Genomic DNA, 21,621 nt, shown 5'->3' with positions numbered 1-21,621 from the left:
GAAAATGTTAAAGCTGACAGGAATATCAGTAGTTCTGCAGGTATTTCCTTACTGTAAAAATCAAAGAGTTGAACTGAGAATGTCTGCAACGCCCACAGATTTCTTTCTGCAAACTGTGGAAAGTGACAGACCAGCCAAGTGGCCCACTGACACTGCCATTATTGCAAAAACCCAAGGTTACTGTGATACTGGAAACTTTCATTTTGTTTTACCTACCAGTACACTCTGAATATAGAACACAGCTACACTCTCGGGGTATTTGGCTGAGTTTCATATTGTGTTTTTTAGTTACAAGGTGATGAATATTGTAGGACAGAGACTGATGGATCAGCTAGTGAAAACAGACTTACTGGAACGTTGAAGTGTAATGAAACAGACGGAGGCATTCAAATGAAATTTCAGCAGTTTGCTGTATGAAGAGAGCAGATGGAGCACATGCAGCTGGGATGTGACAGGGTTTGTGTATGGATGTTTATTTGTTTGTGACTGGCATCGTCAAATGGTTTCTGCCTCCTCTGAGGCGTTAATGGCCATCGTACATCACAGTGCTTGTGTCTCCCATCGCGGCTGGGCCAGGCGCAGCCCGACACAAGTTAATGATCAGAGTTTGCAAAGGAAATGAAGATTTATGAGTTTTGGAAATGCATCTCTATCCCTGAAGTAGAAAGAAATGAATCTAGTTGAAAAACATGCCCTCCCATGTCTACATTTCATCGTCTACAACCTGTTGGTCTGTTTGTACTGAATGATCATAACTCCTCTCCCATCTGCAACGTAAGAGATCCTTTGGTCTTTCATATCAGACAGATTCGAGAGCTAAGAAGTTAGAAAGCTGGGCAAATACGATAACTAATAACAAAACTAAATGTCTGATAATGAGTTTCATCTTCTCCAAAGGGACTTTTGATATTTCTTTATGATCCACAATAGAGCTTTGGTAACCTTTATTTAAATTATCCTTTGAAGAATGCTCATTACTCATTCGTCAAGCTTAGTGAGATATATCTGGTACAGGAATACCACATAATCCGCATATTCTTACATTTAAAGGGCTAAAATCAGTGAATGTTGATGACATTTTGCTTGAAAAACTACTCAAAATGCGTACAGAAGAAGTCTAAAAGATCTGAGCCGGATGCACAAACATTACATCGCATTGAATTCAAAACCACAAAATGCACTTGTTTTGAACTGATTTATTGTCTTGAGGAAACACTGGATCCTTCTTTAAATATTTATTTACATTATTTACAGTTCAAACCTATTTTACATGGGTTGGTTGCATGCACATTATCATATATATATAAAAAAAAAAGTACAGATATTTACAGTCATTTAAGAGGGAGTAGTCTGTGCAATAAAAGGCACACATGACCTTTGACCCTGCATGAATGTCCCATAAGTACATTTTTCACAGATACTGCCACATATTGTGTTACCATGCTACACACACCAGGAGAAAAAAAGCACTCGAGCCGCTGCAGAGGAGACGTGTGTTGGTGTGTGATAGAGATTCACTGACAAGCAGCAGAGCCGTAAAGTGCCCTCTTGATTGTGCCTAGACACGATCCTATCCTCTCAGCAGCCTGAGGCAAAGTTGAAAGTCTTTTTCAGCCATAATGATAAAGCAAGCAGAGACGGTGACTCACTAAGAACAGAATTCCGCAATCTGTAGGACAATCTACAGTCATCAGAGATTCAGGATATTTGGCGAATGATTATCAATGTCCTACGTGCACCTTCTGTTTGATAAGGCAGTAAGGCCTGTTGGATGAGGCATGAGGCTAATGCTGAGAGACTGACTACTTGAGTTTTTTTCCCCCCCCATACAGTCATAAGACGGCTGGGCTGGAAACAAAGGGCTAAAGGTGGTAATCACACGATTGGTCTGACTGGCAGCTTGACTCTCCAATCTGTTCTGTAGTCCTATGTTGAATTTTCTTGCCTGTGAAAACGAATAGATTTATATTTTGTATTCAGTCAATTCACCATTTGCTAAGCCCCACCACCAAAACAGCAACAGACCAAGTCATAGTTTCAAAAATGTAATAAGAAAAAGCGAATTTGGATTTGTAAACATGCTAAAACATTGTGAACGGGCCTCTACTGTGATCAATATCCTGTGTAAAGAGATAATAATAGTAGCACTGTCTATTTTATCCTTTACAGAAGTAAATGACAGTAGCAAGTAAGCAGTTTACCACCTACAGAAGTACCCTAGCATTATTTCCTAAACCAAATGACAATTTCACATTGTGTAGGGCTACATTACAAAAATACCTGTTCAGAACTGGAACAACTACAGCAATGAGAGCAAGGAGTAACAAAAGCAGCTCTCCCCTCATCTTTATTTGGTTTGGAGGGAAATGAGCACTGAAACCTGTTTTAAAGAGCATCAGATTTGCTCGCTGGGTTTTTGTTACATTTTCTGCAGCAAAAGAAAATGACCTTGCAAGAATAGATAAAAATAAATCAAACCACTGTGACGCCTGTCCAAGTATGTCCTTATATATAGCTGTGGATTTCCACAGCTATCAACATAAACTGTGAACATGTACCAACACTAACTTGTAGTGGGGCTCAGCAAATGGTTGTGTGAGCGCTTGTTTTGTTGTTCGCAGCTTTGCTTTTTTAACTAACACTGGGGGTGCTGCTTTTGGATATTTAATGTTTAACAAGATGTGCAACTAGTCGACTAGACATTTAAATATTGCTGCTCTTGCTAATCAGTGCTAGAAGTGCTAGTCAGTTAAATGTATTGTCCTTTTTTTCTTCATGTACAACGGCAATAACTGGTTCAAAGAACTTGCTGCGCCACCGTGGCATCTGGTGCTAACCATGCTAGCCAGTGCTGTTGTGCAGAATTTTAAAAAACTAAATTAAGAGAGACTGTATGTCAGCTTTGTCAGGATAAACTGGAAAGTAACCAGGCATCTGACGTGATGTGCAACGATACTGTGCACTGGAATGTGGACGCTAGGAAGAGCCCAACGCTACTGTAGCTAGCCCTGCTAAGGTTAGCCAAAGGTTAGCCACCACTGCAAAATACTTTTTGTTTTTGCAACATTATACATGGCAGAAAGTGCTATACAGATAAGTAAATTTAAAATACTAACTGATAACAATTAAACATGATTAACGGTTTCATATAGCTCCACACAAAATATGTCTGGCCAATGTTATTATTTTATCTCATCTAACTTACTAGCAAAATTAGTCTTTAGGAAGATTCCTATTGATTACAGATTAATGGGTTTTACAGATTAAGCAACATATCAGCTGGAGCTATAAAAATCTACAACTTCTTCTTCCCATGATTATAAAAAAAAAGGGACAACAGGGATCTGTCTTTTTTATGACTGAATTATTATCTTACATAATATATCAGCAGAAACATTATTATTACTCATTTCTACTCCTACTACAGATCTAAATGGATGTCCTCTTTTCAGTATGTTTTTCATGGCTGGAGCTTTTCTTTGTAAACTGAGTCTAAAACATGGCTTAATTACATAGCTGCAAAACAGCCTTGTGTTCATTTTCAAAGTATGACTAAATCTAGCTATCAGAGATTCAGCTGAAGTCAGCCAATGAGAAAGGAGCGACACTTAATCTCAACGGCATCTCCTCTGTAATACGTGAAAAGGAATTGGCACAACTATTTACACATCGTCAAGTAATGAAGTGATGCTGAAGTACAAGTCTCAGAGTTTGGGGCAACTCAAGGTTGGGCTGATCCAAGGTCAGATGATAGTTTATTGCTTCTGCATGTTTATAATAACTCTCTGAGTAGATTTTATGCAGAGTCATCATTTTTGTATTGCATCTTTTGCGTGACGCATTAACAGTCAACAAGTCCAAATTCAGACATTTAGGAGATTTTGATTCAGGTGTACATCATTTAAATTACCCCTCCCCCCCAAAGGTGTTTCTGGACTTCTGATCAGCACCATCTGCATCGTTCAGAAAATGTACAAGCACAGGGCACCACAGAGAGTGCCTAAAGCTACAGAACTACAAGATCCTAGCATTAAATAGAAATATGGAGATGTTTTGAAAAAAGAGCTAAATCCTTTCTCAGCATTATTACCATGTGAAACACATCACCAACCTGGTGAGCAGGGTCAGTTTGGCTAATTGGCACAGATAAATACATAGTGTACGGTGGAGTCAAAGTATACAACTTGTTAGTTTGGGAGTTTAATTACCCCACTGATCACATTTTTCAACACTCAGTCCAGTTTTATATTCAAACTACTATACAAATACCCTATTTTGTACATATTTATGGTCAAAATTCAGTGCACATCTTCTTCTTTGGCCAAATTGGGAAGATGCTATCTTAACTGTGTACGCTCTGTACACAAAAGCACAGTACAAAGATAACAAGTAAAGGGAATCAGATGCAAAATCAAAACATGAAAATGGCTATTTTACAGACTGACAGTACCATTTTTCTCAAAGTAAAAAAATCTGTCAAACAAGGCATTTGTTTGATTCAAAAAGCTAGCTAAATTCACAGGGTCAAGTTATGACTAATATTATCCTTCAACCTTTACCTGAGTTTCTAATCATAGCAAAAATAACACCCAAGAATGCTTCATCATACTGACCCCATAAAAATGTTTGCATTCATTACAACCTCCCCACCTAAAAAAAAGAACTCCAAAACCCCGATACAGTGGCACGCAAAAGTTTGAGCATCCCAAGAGATCTGAGATCTCAGACCTTAGTTCTGTCGTTTGGGCCGTGGCTTGATGATGATGCAAATTATTAAAGGCTTTGCAAATACTCATGCTCCAACACTAGAGCAGTCACTGTCCTCCTTCAGCAGCTGCCTAGCACTCTAAAAATGTAAATAATTGATGCCCACACAGCAACAGCTATAAGAAGATAGGAAAGTGTTTTTGAGGAGGCGGTCAGTTAGTAAACATAAATGAGAGATGGTGGTTAAAAGGAACGATGGATGGTTAAGTTGAGGTCTAGAAATCCTAAAGAGAAGTCTGGTGGACCGATGAAGTCAGAACAGAAGTTTGCGGTCACAGTGTATAAAGACGTCTGGGGAGAGTTCAGGTGGTAAAGTGGGCTGTCTACCAATCAGAAAGTCAGTGGCTCGATCCCTGACTCCTTCAGTCCACGTGCCGGGAAAACCCTGGCCAAGATACTGAAGTTAGCCACAATGTGCCACTGGAGTGTGACTCTGTGTCAGTGGTAGAAAGTGAATTTTCTGAATGAAACTTGTAGAAAAAGCTTTGAGTGCTCAGTTGGTTGGATGAAAAAAATAAATACTTAAGTCAATAAATCGAGCTTTGGTCTTATGTTTAAGCCAGTGGCTGGAGAAACCTTTTTTTGCAAAAAAACGCTAAAATAAAAATTTTACAAACATTACTTGCCAAGCCATTGGCACTAACAGACATTTTTAAAGGGGGTGCTCAAACTTCTGCATGTCACTGTTTTTGGAGTGGAAGCAGCTTCAAACTCATGTTGGACACATGAAACAGCAGCAGAACATACTCACGTATCAGAGCAGAGTTGATAGAAAGCCTGCTGAAAGCACTTCATACTCTCAGCACACTTTTGAACGTGAACACTGTTTTATGATCCCAGCATCACTTAACTCAACTACATACTGTATGTCTCTGGGTCTTTTATAAGGAAAAGTGCACTAAATCACCAATATATTATTTTTTTAACAAACCGAGTGATATTGCCTAACTGAACGAAGCTTAGCTGTAATACTAAGAGAGTGTGAATTGTGTGTTGCTGTTTTTTTGTAATTGAACGGTAAGACATCTATGTGTTAAAAGAAGCTCTTGTCATTTTGGAGCAGTACAGGAAAAGTTAATAAACAGATGTGAATGCTTGCCATTTTAAGGTGTCAGACAAAAAAAAACAAAGGAGATTTTTAAATTACTTTAAAGAGTCGCTGTCACCCGTCGACATGTATGGACGTGTACGTTTGTCTCAGTGGAACATGGCAGTGCTGAATCCGTTTCATTAAAGAGACACTAAATCAACACAGTGAGGGACGCCAGGACCTATCAGGCAAGATGGATAACCGAAACATCCTCTGAAATTGTCTATTTGTGTGTGTCCACAGTTTGTGCATATGTATGTGCTGCCCACACACATAATCTGCCACATAAACAGATTTGTACATCAGTGCACAGGTATAGGAAGTTTATTCCTGTCTGTAAGTATAGCAGCAAATAGTGGGTGGAAGAAAATTGGGATGTTAATAATAAATCCCTGTCAGTTATGACCTACTTTCACCCAAGTAATCTTGCCTGAAAAGCTGGTGAGAGCTGCGAGACCTCTAATTAAATTGGCTTCCTGGAGAAGTAGCTTGGACTCCTCAGTAAGGCTGGTCAGTCTGACACTCTTACTAACCTCAAAGATCAGAGTGGAGCAGGAAAAAAGGCCGGGGGAAACGAGTAGCGCTCCTATTATGCTTTGCGTCGAGGATAAATGGCAGGTATGAGCCACACACACTGACGGTTGGTTTGGATAATGATCTGGCTCTCTGCCCTCGATGCGGCACTCAAGAACGTGTGAGGAGCGTCTTCTGTTTGTGTCGTGTGCATCTGCAGGGGTGTTTCTTATTTTTGCCGCAGTTAGCACTTCACAGAGCAGATAATAAAGTCTGTTCGGGTCCTCCAGGACCAGTGCTACCTCGGTTGTGCTACTGGACGTGTTTCCTATTTGCAAGGTCAGCAGCCAGACAGTCTGATAACCCGAGGCCCACAGAGGACAAATCCACACAGAGACCAGGAGCTACTCAGAGCATTAAAGAAAAAAAGACTTCAATATGTGGAGCACCAGGTGTTTTTGTACACGGAGACCCGTAAAAATGTTCACTCCCACCTCATACTGTAAGTCCAAAACAACTGAGGTAGGGAAAATAATAAATTAACACAAGATATTACAAAAAAGAAAAACAATAAAGTTCCACTAAGATAGTGAGAGGAAGTTGATCGTAAAGGGAGAAAACACAGTCAAAAGCAGAAGACTAAGTGATGGTATTTCCAAGATAGTCTGTTGATCCACTGCTGTGAACACACAGTATGATTGTCCACTTGTGTTCAGCGTCCTAACAGCCACAACGCTCCCGAATGGATGAACACAGGTCTCAGTTCTTTAGCGTCCCTCTTGGGTTTTTTTTTTTTTTTTTTAAATTCAGGCTGTGTCTTAATTTTCAAACAACAGATGCATGAATACACATGTCTCTGAGCAGGTCCAGCTCACTGTTTGAAGGAACAGAAGGACACTTTTTCATTTATTTGACACCAAGTTGCAGTAGTTTTCATGTCAGGAGAGAATCCCTTTTTGCCTGATGCACACACACAGCCAGGCACGATGCTGTTTATCTTTTCCAAGTAGCACCACATTTGAATGGCACTTTCAAATTGGCAGTAAAAAACAATCTGAAAGGCAAAGACTTTTTCTTTTGACTACATATTTCACCTCGGCTTTGTCGTGTTGCCTTGTGACAAAGAAGGACAAAAAAAGACACTCCGATCGCCTTGGAAACTGTGATTTCAGTGTCACATTTCTGTGGTAGAAGCGAGCAGGTCACAGATCAGTGGCTCAAGTTGTGGAAAAATGGCTGACAAAGGAACCGCCGTCCCGCCGGTTCTCACCTCTTCCTCCACACCTTTGACAGCCAGATCTTCACCGTCTTGTCGCTGGAGATGAAGAGACAGAGAGGTGGGATGATGAGCAGTCGAAAATCAAGGCGAACACAACAAAGGGGAGAAAATAACAGAACATCAATCAGGCACTCCTGCTTTCAAAACAAGTCATTGTACATCAGACACAACACAAAGACACGAACTTCAAAGAGCACTTCGAACACACACACACAGACTTCATTAAAGACCCTTCCACATGGTGTCATAGTAAAAACACCTCTCCAACCTAAAGTTTAGGAGCAGGTTCATAACTCTGCAACAAGTAAATCCAATTAACCCGCCCACAGCATCACTGTTACTCTGCTAACCGTGCAGATTCATTTTCACAGTTCCGCTTGCTCATTCTCACCGTTCAGGTCCACTTTGTATTAGTCAATTGGGTAACGCACAGAACAACACCGCAGTTTCAATTAACACTACACACATATGTTGCTCATAAGACTGTCCAAAGTCTACCCCGCTGCTCGCTCCATGGCAGCAGGCTTCAGCCTCTCGCGCAACCCTGGTAAAGGTAAGCGAAAGAGACTGGGTGGATTTTTTAAGCTATAGACGGTATACATAAGATGGACGTAGTGCTGTGATGTCACCCACTGGTCACAAAGTAGCGTTTTTGAAGTGTTGACTTGATCATTTCTTTTTTCACAGCATTAACTACAGCCTTACTGCTTCCACAGGACTTAAGAAGGCAAATAGAAATCAGGTACCGCTAATCAAATTCACTTGGTTTAATTGATCATGAGCAAGTGTGAGCACTCCTATAAAAGCAGAAACTTTGGCAGTTTTCTGGTGTGTTAACAGAGCGCCAATCTTCCCAGGAGTGGACATCCCTGTGTGCGACAGATGGCCTCAAGCACTGCAGCAAATCTACAACAGAAAGGCTGAAAAAGAAAAGAATAAAAGTGTTGCAAAAGACTGATAAAGTCATACAGTTACTGCTGCTATAATCTAGCGAATCATGGGATGAATTTAGTTACACTACATGGAGCTTTTTCCAAGCTAAAGCCTGTTTTATTTTTATTTTCTACTCTGAGGTTGTAGCTCACAAAAGGAATATGCAGGTATAGATTGAGGGATCATTATGGAAGTGTTCACTGATGACTGAGATCACTTTAGCCTCAGGGTGATTTTCTCAAACACTTCTATGAAATAGGACGTCTTCAGTCACAAGACTGCACTAAATATCTGTAGCCAGAAAGCCAGAACCCAGCTTAGCCCAAAGGCACCAAAAACCACCAACCAGCACCAATTAGTTAACTTATCTTAATTGCAGGGTTTCTACAAGGGATATAAACTCAATAACTAAAGGTCTTCTTCTTCTTCTTTTGACTGCTCCGCCACAGGAGATTGTCTACTGCCATCTCACCTTTTCTCTAGCATCCTCTTCTGCCACTTCAACCCTCTCCATGTCGTCCTTAACTACATACATGAACCTCCTCTGTAATCTTCCTCTTTTTCTCCAACATGGCAACTCTATATTCAGCATCCTTGGTCCAATATATCCACTATCCCTCCACTGCACATGTCAAAACCAGCCTTGAGTCTCTAACTCTATCTCCATACTGCTCAGCCTAATCCTGTCCATCCTGCTCACGCTAAATGAAAATCTTACCATCTTCGGCTCAGCTTGCTGTCATCAAAGGAAGTCTCAAGTTGAACAACTATACCATTTCCCTTGTTCTCTTTTACCTCTTTATGAATACACTCACAGTTGCAGCTTATATCTAAATAAATAAAACAATTCTCATCTTAAAATCTCCCCCGCAGCCTGGACGGACCCTGAAGACAGCCATGTTTGCTGAACACCGGCAGAAATACTGCCCATTATTGATTAAACAAATATACGGTGGCATTGATTTTCACATCTTCAAATCTCACTGAAGCAACTATGTAACTAAATGTCAAAATAGTCATTTTTAATAGTCCAGCACGCACAGACAGAATACATCTGCACACACACACACACACACACACACACACACACACACGCACGCACGCACGCACGCACACACACACACACACACGCACGCACGCACGCACACACACACACACACACACAAATGACAGATTCAGAACAGAGCTGTGAGCTGCTTCCAGTCGAGAAGAAGCTGTTTGTCTTTGTGGAAGAAGGGGTCCGCAATCAAACCATTAACCACGAACAGATTACAAACTGAGCCAAACAGACCGGCACAACAAAAACACCAACAAAAAAATAAATAAATAGAAAAAAGAGAAAAGCAAAGAGATACAAACTTGTGTCACCCACGTAAGAAAATTCATAGTAGGGAAAAGAAAAAAGGCAAGGAGAAGAAAGAGGAAGTAAGTTAAGACGATACCAGAGGAGGGAAGGATTGGTGAGCAGAGAACAGGCAATCATGGGAGGCTGGTGGCTCGGCCCTTGATGGCCAGGACCCGTCGAGGAAGACACGGGGTCAAGCCTGGCACATAGTTCCACAGCTTCACCCTGCAGTCACTGGGTTTGACAGAACGGGGGAAAGCAGAGGGGCAGGAGGAAGGGAAGGGGTGAAGAACAAGGGAGGAGAGGAGGAAGGCGGTTTGAGAGACCAAACATGAGCCGCAGAGAAGGTGACCGAGAAACAGCGAGATTAAAGACGAGGATAAGAAGTGAAGGGAAGTTAGTCGATCTCAAGCGAAAGCCCAACAGCTGAATGAGGAGTGAACAAAATAAATAAAAACCAGCAGACTGAGGAAACCACAAAATGTCTCACTGCATCACACACTTACAAGTAAATAAGCATTATCTTTGTCTGATGCCGCTGCGAGCTCAACAGAACAAATCTGGCCAAAAATAGGATGGAGTATGACCTTCTCACTGCTGACACATACCTGCGGATTACTGCCTGAGATAAAGTCAGCATCATTTAGAATTTCACTGTGAAAAACATTTTTGGCAAAGGGCAAACATTTTAGTATCCACTAGTTTATAAAACTCAATTGTAAGCACTACGCTCCCTGGTTCCCAACCTCCACACCCCATCCATGCTTTTAATAGACTCACCCTTCAGTTGCTCTTACTGTCAACAACCCTTGTAGTGAGTTTAGATCACGGTCATTACAAAAGGGTAAAACTAATGCACATGCTGAGCACTATTATAGACAGCAGGGTGAGATTGCTATAGTGAATAATGCAAACTTTAAATATACATATGTGAGGAGCTACTGTAACTCTAATGGCCAAAAGTTAATACTGGTTCAAATAGAACGGTGTCAGATAACATGTTGCATCACATTTTGTTGTAAATGGGGCTGCATAGCTGCAGACCAGTCAGGTCTGACCCCCAACAATGGGTACATGAGAAAAAGTATTCCCTGTGGCCTCTTTCCAGGAGCATAGTAAAAATTGTTCAACAACAGTTTGAGGAGCACAAGAACCAATTTGAAGTGTTCATCTGGCACCAAAATTCCCCAGATCTCAATCCAATCAATCAATCAATCATCTGCAGGATGTGCTAGACAGACAAGTCCGACCCATGAAGGCTCCACCTGGCAAACCTACAGGACTTAAAGGATCTGGGGCTAACATCTTGGTGTCAGATACCACAACACACCGTCAGGGGTCTAGTGGAGTTTGTGCCTCGACAGATCAGAGCTGTTTTGGCAGTAAAATGGGAACCAACACAATTTTAGGCAGGTGGTCATAACATTATGTCTAATCAATGTATTTAGACACTTTGATGGAGTTACAATACTATGACAGGGCACAGTTTTAAATGAAATTTACCTGGAAGCAGTAAAGATCTGTCTTGAGTTGGTACATATGGCATTAATGGGGCTCTCGTGACCTCTGATCTCTCCAATGGGAGTGAAGTTGTCGACGTTCCACACTTTCAGCATGCCGCCGCGGCAGCCGCTCAGCAGCATGGGCCTTCCTGGTACATATGCAAGAGCACACACCCAGTCCTTGTGGGCGTTTGGGATTTGCTGTGAATTCAAAGCAAAGAGATGTTGGGAGTTAAAGAAAGATGCGATTGCATTAAAAATGAATCCAGTGGTTTTAAAGCAGGTATGTTTGTAAGACATCTGGGTCACCGTGTTCTATAAAGTAAGTTCTATAAAGTATGCTAAGTGCTTGGTGTTTAATGGATAGAAATTATCAACAGTAAAACAGGATTTATTTATTTTTTTAATGGAAAAGGGTACAGCATTGTTGCTAGGCAACATATAAGAACATGTATGGTTGAGAGACTCAATAAGAGACTGTATTTAGACTCAATTACGTAGTTATTCTTAGCTCGTGTGTCTGCGCATTCAGTATTTCACAAAGGCAGCGCAATGTACGAGCTGAATGTGGAATATCTGTTTCATGTTTGCTAAGATAACCCCACTGACATTACAAAAATGCAGAAACTGTCAGAATGAGATTAATTGTATTCATTTCAAGAGCACGCTCCAGAATTTATTTTTGTATTGTGACAAAGACCATCTAAATGGACACTTGTTTGTTTTTTTTATTGCATTTATTTATGAAATAAAGGGAAAAAATGAAGAACATAATGAACCATGTCTTAGCAGAGGGGAGATATTAAACCTTATTATTTTATTATTATTTTATTTTATTATTTTTTCTTAAAATTAGGTGAAATATTCAAAAACGCTATTTGGATTTTGTGCAGGACTTTATTAAACTTTTATTATTACCTAAGCTTTGGCTTTGCTGTTGTTTTTCTTTTTTATTCTGTTTATCTCAGCCTACTGGGCTGCAGATTAATTTAGCTCTGAAGAGTGGAACACCTGCACAGGAGGATAACTTTTATTATGTTAATCTGCTTTTGCCTGTTTTATTTGCTTCTGACATTAATGTTATTTTCGTGCATTTTTCAGATATGCTTTTAATCAAAACAACAGTGCACTCTTCTAAAGTCACTCCTTACTTTTGTTCCCATCAGGTTCGTTTTGGTGGAGGTTTTTTTTTGTCTGTTCTACTTCTCTAATTTGTACTAGCAGTTACTTATAAATGTATATGGCTGATTGGCATGTGTCGAAAAAGATGCACAATTTAAAACAGAACATATCTTATTCCCCTTTTTCTTACTCTGCAGGAACGCAATTTACCATTAAAAATAAGGTTAATTTATGCTACAGCAGACCTGCAAATCACAAACTGCTACTGAACAATAGTCCGAGCTGGGAGAGATTTCAATGTTAGGAGGAAAATTATCCAAATAGCTATAATTTCCTCTGTAACCCCATAATCTACTGCAGAGTTCACATTGCTTTGAATAAACATAGGTGTGTGTTTAAAACAGCAAGACAAAGTAACTGTTGGATGAAAACTGTGTTTGGTTACATTGCCTGCTAGCAGACAAAGATGTTAACAGAGGACAGAAAGAACCTGAACACCCGCCCATGGTGCTCACACATAAGGATTATACTCAGACAGCCTTCTCAAGTATAGTATCTCCAGGTCACAAAAAAATAAAAGCAGACGTGGAATTTCACATGGAGCCTTGTGTTCACCCTCTGATGGTGAAATTTATAGTACGTCAACGCAAATGGATCCAAGCTGACCCTCACAGATGTGTAAAGTGTAACACTAACAATAATCAGCTGAATATAGGAAGGATCCTACTCTGGCAACATCTGTTTTTAATAAATATGTCTAGCTGCTTAATCATTCTATTATTCTTTCTATAATATTAATGGACTTTACAGGTTCCAGCTAATGATCGATACAAAAAAAGCTAAACTTAAGATCACAGTATCACAACCTTGAATTAAAACCTGCAACAGACGATCTGAAAAAGGTGTTTAATGCCAGAAAAGTTTAATAAAAAATAACAGTACAGGGAGTGCAGAATTATTAGGCCAATGAGTATTTTGTCCACATCATCCTCTTCATGCATGTTGTCTTACTCCAAGCTGTATAGGCTCGAAAGCCTACTACCAATTAAGCATATTAGGTGATGTGCATCTCTGTAATGAGAAGGGGTGTGGTCTAATGACATCAACACCCTATATCAGGTGTGCATAATTATTAGGCAACGTCCTTTCCTTTGGCAAAATGGGTCAAAAGAAGGACTTGACAGGCTCAGAAAAGTCAAAAATAGTGAGATATCTTGCAGAGGGATGCAGCAGTCTCAAAATTGCAAAGCTTCTGAAGCGTGATCATTGAACAATCAAGCGTTTCATTCAAAATAGTCAACAGGGTCGCAAGAAGCGTGTGGAAAAACCAAGGCGCCAAATAACTGCCCATGAACTGAGAAAAGTCAAGCGTGCAGCTGCCAAGATGCCACTTGCCACCAGTTTGGCCATATTTCAGAGCTGCAACATCACTGGAGTGCCCAAAAGCACAAGGTGTGCAATACTCAGAGACATGGCCAAGGTAAGAAAGGCTGAAAGACGACCACCACTGAACAAGACACACAAGCTGAAACGTCAAGACTGGGCCAAGAAATATCTCAAGACTGGTTTTTCTAAGGTTTTATGGACTGATGAAATGAGAGTGAGTCTTGATGGGCCAGATGGATGGGCCCGTGGCTGGATTGGTAAAGGGCAGAGAGCTCCAGTCCGACTCAGACGCCAGCAAGGTGGAGGTGGAGTACTGGTTTGGGCTGGTATCATCAAAGATGAGCTTGTGGGGCCTTTTCGGGTTGAGGATGGAGTCAAGCTCAACTCCCAGTCCTACTGCCAGTTCCTGGAAGACACCTTCTTCAAGCAGTGGTACAGGAAGAAGTCTGCATCCTTCAAGAAAAACATGATTTTCATGCAGGACAATGCTCCATCACACGCGTCCAAGTACTCCACAGCGTGGCTGGCAAGAAAGGGTATAAAAGAAGAAAAACTAATGACATGGCCACCTTGTTCACCTGATCTGAACCCCATTGAGAACCTGTGGTCCATCATCAAATGTGAGATTTACAAGGAGGGAAAACAGTACACCTCTCTGAACAGTGTCTGGGAGGCTGTGGTTGCTGCTGCACGCAATGTTTGGGTTCATTGAGAACATGGTTGTTGTTCAATAATAAAATTATTCCTCAAAAATACAACTTGCCTAATAATTCTGCACTCCCTGTATGGAAGTTGCACATGAGCAATGCAATTTGAAAGCAAAAAGAGAAATCTCTCATATCCTCCTGAGACCATATGTCCTCACATGGACGTGTGAACGGCTTTACTGACATACCTGCAAGCCAGCAGCTGATTTTTGTTGAAAAGCTACTTTACATAAAGGTTAGGTACTCAAGGAAAAGCACGAAAGTACTTTCATCAAAAATTTTAATACATTTTTAAACCATTGAAGTTTCAGGGCTACCAAGGATTACAATCTCTTTACATAATGACAAATGGAGGCTATCTACACCTGGTTTAAGGCCTAGTAATCGCTGTGCTGTTTAAGTGTGTGGTGTCACAATGCCAAGTACTAAAGGGCCTTCTCAGGCCTCCAAAAAAGGTGGATGTCCATGACTCTGTCAAAGAATTCAAAAAGACCTCCAAAAAAAGCTCTCTGCAAATAACGTCGATTTTGAGGGAATAACAACATCTGTACAGAACTGCTGGCCCTGCCAATTGTGACCTTGAGCCTTTATCACTGGATCTGCGGGTAACTCTTGCATTTGTTGGTGTTAAAGAATAGTCCAGGTTACAGTCAGTGTCTATAATCAGATTCAACAAATTAAACTTGAATGGGCAGCTTTGCGGGGATAGGTTAACTGGTCAATCTAAATTGCCCATAGGTGTGAATCTGTGAGTGAATGTGAGTGCGAATGGTTGTCTGTGTCTCTGTGTGTTAGCCCTGCGACAGACTGGCGACCTGTCCAGGGTGTACCCCGCCTCTCGCCCTATGACAGCTGGGATATGCTCCAGCGCCCCCCGCGACCCTGGAAAGGATGAGCGGAAGCGAATGGATGAATGGATGGATGGGCGGCTTTGCAAGAAAGTGCCTTTGATGCCAAAAACCACATTCGAGAAAAACTCAGTTTGCCAATGAACAGACAGAGAAAAGTGTTTGGAATAACATAGAAATCAAGTTAGAGCAGTTTGACCACAATAACCGTAGACCTGTTTGGGTTCCATTTTCAGCCTTAGAAGCTGGGGAACAAGACGCCATTAATTCAACTTTAAATTCTGCATCTTATAAAGAGTACTTGGAGATAATGTTAGGCCATCTGAAGGTAGCTTGAACCAGAAATGACCCTTTCAACAGCATAATCAAGCCCTGGTTTGAATTCCACTGAAATGTTATAGAGGCTCGATTTAAAGCAGGCTTTACATATAAGAAAACCCACAAAGATGCTGCTGCTGCTGAGTGAACTTGCACGGTGAAGTAGTCAGTCAATGTCAGAAATTGCTAGACTGTTATGCAAAACATTTACAAGAAGTTATTACTGCTAACGGGTTGCAGTACCAGCTTCTGAGGCCAAGGGTACACTTAATATCTCACAGTATAATATTACCCCCATTTACAACTTTGTGGAATAAAACATTGAAAAAGTTATCTTCTTCCTCACATTTATCTTTAAGTGTGTCAGCTTTGTCTGTAGGCTTTGTTTCAATGAGGATCCAGTGTTTCCCTATGTAAATATGTCAATAAAGCCAACAATTTATATTGGATGTACTCACTTTTTTCATATGCACACCGTAAGCGTTAATGCCGGCCGACACCTCCAGAGAGCAACAGCTCTCTCCGACATCCACGGCATAAGCAGGTCGATAAAGTCATAAAAAAAAACATGCACGCTTGAAATTGTTTTTCAGAAGGTATATTAAGCTATTTATCAAGCCAGAGGGAATCGCTAAACTACAGTTTATAGTGATTATGAACAAATTGCTTCACATATCCCTCTAGGAAAAAACTCTATAGCGTCGGCATTTTAACAGAGGGGTCAGAGCAGCAAGGCTCAGAGCAGAAGTCCTGAAGGAAGTGCAGTTTCAGACTCTACTGTAATATATTCTATTATACCCCGAGCCACAGTTTGATCCCATTACATAATTAGACAGAGAATACTGAGTTAGGAAGGCTGTAAAACGGATCCTGTTGGCTGCTTCATAAATGAGGTTAGGGTCATAAGCCACAGACCACAGCAAAGACTGAGCCGATTTAATTCAGAAAGGAAAAATATCTTGTGTTTTTGTTTTGTCAATTTGGGTAAACAAAGGCTAAACAGCACTGTTGCTAAACTTTAGAAAGTGCAGCTTCATATGCAAATTACTATGCATGTAAATGAGCCACATCCACCCACGAGGTGGATTATTATGCATTATTAACGTATGCAGGCAACAGGGGCTACACAGGAGACACTGCAGAAATCAGCAATTGCATATAAACACAACCAAACGCACACAGACGCACACACTGACTCTCCTCCTTGTTACCTGCGGCTGTGATGCGTGTGAGCTTACACCCTAATGTTGACACAGTGCTTTCCTGCCACATTACACATGGTGACACTCTCCACAGAGTGGGTAAAGACACGAAGGGGAACTGCGCTGGCAGGGAGCTGTTCACTGACTGAACAGGAAACACAGCCCTTCGCTGTCACCATTGTGCTAGTGTCGGATAACTGGGGCGGGGGGGGGGTACAGTCTCTACCAAAGTGGGCCAGAAAATGTTCGTTTGTGTCGCCGGTGTGTCCGCCTCCAGAAGCTGATGTATGAGCTTCGGTCTCGATAGACACGTCGCAATTACAGGGATCAATAAGGAAAATGTCAGTTGGTACTCCGGCTCCAAGGGAAGTATTCTCTGAGAAATGTTTATAATATGACTACAAATAAGAATCAGGACAAGATAAGAAGATAAGAAAATAAGTAACAGGACAAGAAGAAATTCAAAGGTTTGAGATTGATTGTTTCCAAATATTTGCCATCCTTTAAAGTATCTTTTTTGTCATCATTTTTCATGGATTTAAGGACGGTTGTTAAACTATGCATTAATATGGATAGATGCTCCTACACTATATTATTACACACCTACAGGAGCTGCTCAGCCATGGAAACCCATACTATGAAGCTCCCAGCGCACAGTTTCTGTGCTGATGTTAAGGCCAGAGGATGTTTGTTTTGGCTCCAAAAAACAAAACAAAAACAAAAGCAGGGACACAAAATGCAAAACAAAAAAAAAAGGTCCCCGAATTAATATTTTTCTATTAACTGGCACCACATATGAACATCAGGACTCGACCACATGGCAATTAACACTAAACCGCATGAGCAACTGGAATAATTTCCTTTTAAACAAAGTAACAGGAAAAATAATTTGTGACATTTTGGATAATGGACTTGTTAATTTGTTTCCTGTTAATCTGCACTTGTTCGCCAGAGAACCGATTCATTAAAACTGCCTTCACCGCTGACAGAGAGGATCAGAGGGCAATTATCTACCAGAGCACTGTGCCGCGTTCCATCTGCACTCCTTACACTTTGCAGAAAGATTGACTTTGCCCTGCAGATAATAACGGTCAAGACATCGTGAAGTAAAAGCCTCACAGGCAGGTTCGTACCACATTTCATGAGGATTTTACGATGATGCGCAGTCAAGGAGGCATTCTTTAAATGTGATGTACGAATTCTGCGCTCGCTTGAATATAAAATAAGTCTTCTTCCTGTTCACTCAGACCTACTGACCTCGCATAGTGTGTGGGAATCAATACATCTGCCACATGAAGCCCTGTTTTTTAATAAGCGTTGGTTATGTTCTCAGAATAGTGACAGAGGTCTGCTCAGACCCCTCCTGTAACACAGAGACGCAAGCATCCACACACCTGTGTGAGCTCCTGTTGCTCCAGTTCCCATTTCTTGATGCCGTTGTCTCTCGATCCACTGAACAGCACGTCTCCCTGCACAGCCAAACACTCGATGCCGTCATAATGTGGAGGCTCAAAGTTATGAGCTGGACCTACGTTTCCCAGAGTTCCCTCTGCCACGTCAAACACCTGACAGGAAAGGAAACATTTGTGTGTATCTTTGATTTATCAGGTGACAGACAATGATATTCAGATAGATTAAGAATGAGTGGGGTTTGTTTTAAGCTGTACCTTGACATAATGATCTTTGGAGCCAGTGATTACTTGATCTTTGCCCAGCAGAGACTGCCCCACAGTGAGACACATGACAGAGCCGATGTGACCTGTCAGCTTCCCCATCGCTTGCATCCTACACACAAACCGAAATACACAAACACAACAAGCAGAAACCAAAACAAGGTGAAACAAAGGTCTGTGAAATTCATCATTTGAACGAACTTTGAGGTGTCGCTGAATAATTCCAGTTTCTCTCTCACAAGTGAAGTAAAGCTGCAGAGACGCGGCAAAGCCATGGGCAGAAATGGAATGTTTAATACATTCATTTTTCATTTCTGGGGGGTTCTTATGCATCATTAAATGGTTCTGAGCCCCTCAGCGTAAACTGTCTGGTCCAATCTGTTAATAATTTCCCTCTAGAAGCATAAAAACTGAGGAGAGAGAGATGCTTCCACAGGATCCCAGAAATGATTCCTGGTAGAAAACATGCTCGTGATCACGTTTCATATCCTCAGCACTGCTTTTTTTTGCCGTCTTTTTAAATCTCTTGTCAGCCTTTTTGAAGCTCTTCTATCAAATGCTAATCAGCTCGCTGGCTTATTAACATGCAATAAGTGAATACATCCACAGCCATGTCTAAATGAATTTAAAGAGTGGGCAGTAAAGAAATTAAGTGCATAGATGAAGCTCGCATGAATGACTCACAGAGTCTTTAAGCAGTAACTTGATGAGTAGATCAATGAATATAATAATGTATTAACAGATAAGATCATCAACAAATGTACCTGTTGAGGTCCCAGATGCGAACAGTGTTTCCAGCAGCAGCATAGAGCACTGATCCTGACGGGTTGAGAGCTATCTGGTTGATCTGACACTCGCCCTGAGCAAAGGTAATTGTGCGGGTGGTGGTGCCGGCGCACGCATCACCTGAAACCACCTGCCCTGAGGAGCTGTGGGGATGAAGAGGAAGAAGAAAGGTGGAAAAAAAACACAAGAATCAGAGAAGTAAGTGCAATCAGCAGTTGTCATTTCCTCTACTTTAGCTTGTCATATTTCTTCAACTGGAGGCACATCGCTGAGCAGAAAAAGAAAAAAAAAAAGGCCTTTTAAAATCACTTCCATTAAATCTCTCCAAGCAAGGCTGTAATTCGGGAAAAAGCTCTAAACTTTTCCACCCGATGGGTTCCCTGCATGAAACTTACGTGAGCGTCCGGACGCACTTGGCCGCGTCGCGGATGTCCCACACCTTGATGTAGGAGGTGGACACAGAGAACACCAGACAGGAGGAGGGGCAGTATTTGACAGACACCACATTGTTTGGGTGGCCTTTGAGGGTGACGATCTCCTGACCTGTTACCAGGTTCCACATCTTGCAGGTGCGATCTGAAAGAGGGGAGAAAGTCAAATGCATTACAAACAGTCCACTAGTCAGTCCAACTATTTGTCAGACTGTAATAAAATCCCTTCCTCCTCTCACTCTGTTAAACAAAATTACGAAGCATCGCAGAAACATTTGCTCAAATCCTACAGTAACAGTTTACTTAGAATGGCACAATTTCAGTTTAATTGGTTTATAGCTTGAGAGGAATCAATTTCAACTGATAAGCTCTGTAAAATGCATTTCAAAGGAAACACTCCAACGCTGCTGTTTTGGCGATGTGTTTACCCTTAGATCCAGTGAAGAGCAGCTCATCTGTAGCGTCCACACACAGCACTGGCTTTGAGTGGCCCTCGGCTACAGAAACACATTGCAGGGGTGCAGTTCGACCCCCCTTCACACCTCCGATGGGACTGATCACACCCCTACGGTTCACAAGCACACAGAAAGTGTCAGAGTGGTTCCAAAATCAATCAACCAGCAAGATTTAGGTTTGCAAAGCACAGGCTGACCACAAACATGCATTTTTGTTGACTATACAGAAGCAATACAAACCCATACATTGCTCACTGAAAGCGCCGGATAAACTACGCACACAATTGTGTTTCCATCACTTCAGGCGCAGGGGCCTTCATCCTACAACTTAATGGCCTACTTTAAGAGGTGAGATGTCTCACCCGAAATGTGTCTGTAAACAGATTTATGCCCACACCGTATCAGTTAAACAAGTAGACACACTTTCCTGATGGAGGTAGCCTGCCCGCTCCATCTCACTTTCCCCTCCCTCTTTTCTTTTTGTTGTTGAGCAGCCCAATTAAGGCTCTACAGCAGTAAGAGCTGCTTTCTTATTCAACTCCTCTTTCTCTTTCCCTCACACACACATGCACACACACAGTTATGTGCACACAGTCTCCTCTATATTATGTGCACTCAGTCTCTCTAGCTTGGACCTCTGCTTCCCCTCACCATCCCAATCTATGTCGCACTGACAGGCCAGGGTCCCAGAGTGCCTGGAGAGCAGTCAGCGGAGTGAGACAGAGCAGGGAGCGGGTGAGAGGAAGAGGGAGAGCTGTGGGAAAATTGGTCCCCGATGGGCTTCACAAGTGGTGGTTAGTGTGCGTTTATGTGTGTGTGTGTGTGTGTGTGTGTGTGTGTGTGTGTGTGTGTGTGTGAGAAAGAGAGAGAGGGTGAAGTAAGACGCAAAACACTGAAGAGGAGCCGGAGGATGTGAGGAGAGAAAAGAATATGCACACAAAACTCAGGACAGATTTGTTTCTGCACGGAGTGAGCAAAATACAGAAGGGTGTGCTTCAAACTTGTCAAGGGTGACAACATGCTCATCTTCTGTTTCACAGCACGGATGCTCATGTCCAGCATGACAACACACACACAAATAAATACACAAGTCAAATCAAAAGTGAAACCGCAAATCATACTTGGTATGTCTGTTACGGTGTTTCAGAACGCCAACCAAAGTCAAAAGTCTCATTCATCAGCAAGTAAAAAGAAGCCGCATGCACGTCTGCCAAATTTCACCTCCCCAAAGAAACAAAAAAAAGAAACTGCACACAAGAAGCTC

General features: G+C 41.6%; 1 protein-coding gene across 8 annotated transcripts in view; it reads right to left on the bottom strand.

Moving 5' to 3' along the window:
• Positions 1-1,176: 1,176 nt before the first annotated feature.
• Positions 1,177-21,621, bottom strand: part of kif21b (kinesin family member 21B) — a 69,376-nt gene continuing 48,931 nt past the window's right edge. For 7 of the 8 annotated variants that reach the window (XM_085273593.1, XM_085273597.1, XM_085273599.1 and 4 more), the window contains 8 exons: positions 20,331-20,467; positions 19,867-20,047; positions 19,450-19,614; positions 18,680-18,797; positions 18,407-18,577; positions 11,431-11,630; positions 10,025-10,161; positions 1,177-7,685 (listed from right to left, as the gene is read on the bottom strand). In XM_085273593.1, coding sequence (XP_085129719.1) covers positions 10,062-10,161; positions 11,431-11,630; positions 18,407-18,577; positions 18,680-18,797; positions 19,450-19,614; positions 19,867-20,047; positions 20,331-20,467 — 1,072 coding nt within the window. In that variant the 3' untranslated portion in view covers positions 1,177-7,685; positions 10,025-10,061. The remainder of the gene's footprint in view (positions 7,686-10,024; positions 10,162-11,430; positions 11,631-18,406; positions 18,578-18,679; positions 18,798-19,449; positions 19,615-19,866; positions 20,048-20,330; positions 20,468-21,621) is intronic. The other variant, XM_085273598.1, reaches the window with a different exon arrangement.

This window comes from Mchenga conophoros, linkage group LG5, assembly GCF_057382185.1.
Source record: "Mchenga conophoros isolate Kocher_MC1m ecotype Shallow Benthic linkage group LG5, M_conophoros_male_GT1.1, whole genome shotgun sequence".
Lineage (NCBI taxonomy): Eukaryota > Metazoa > Chordata > Actinopteri > Cichliformes > Cichlidae > Mchenga > Mchenga conophoros.
Note: the sequence above shows the minus strand (reverse complement) of the source record. Positions and strands in the feature narration are given on the sequence as shown.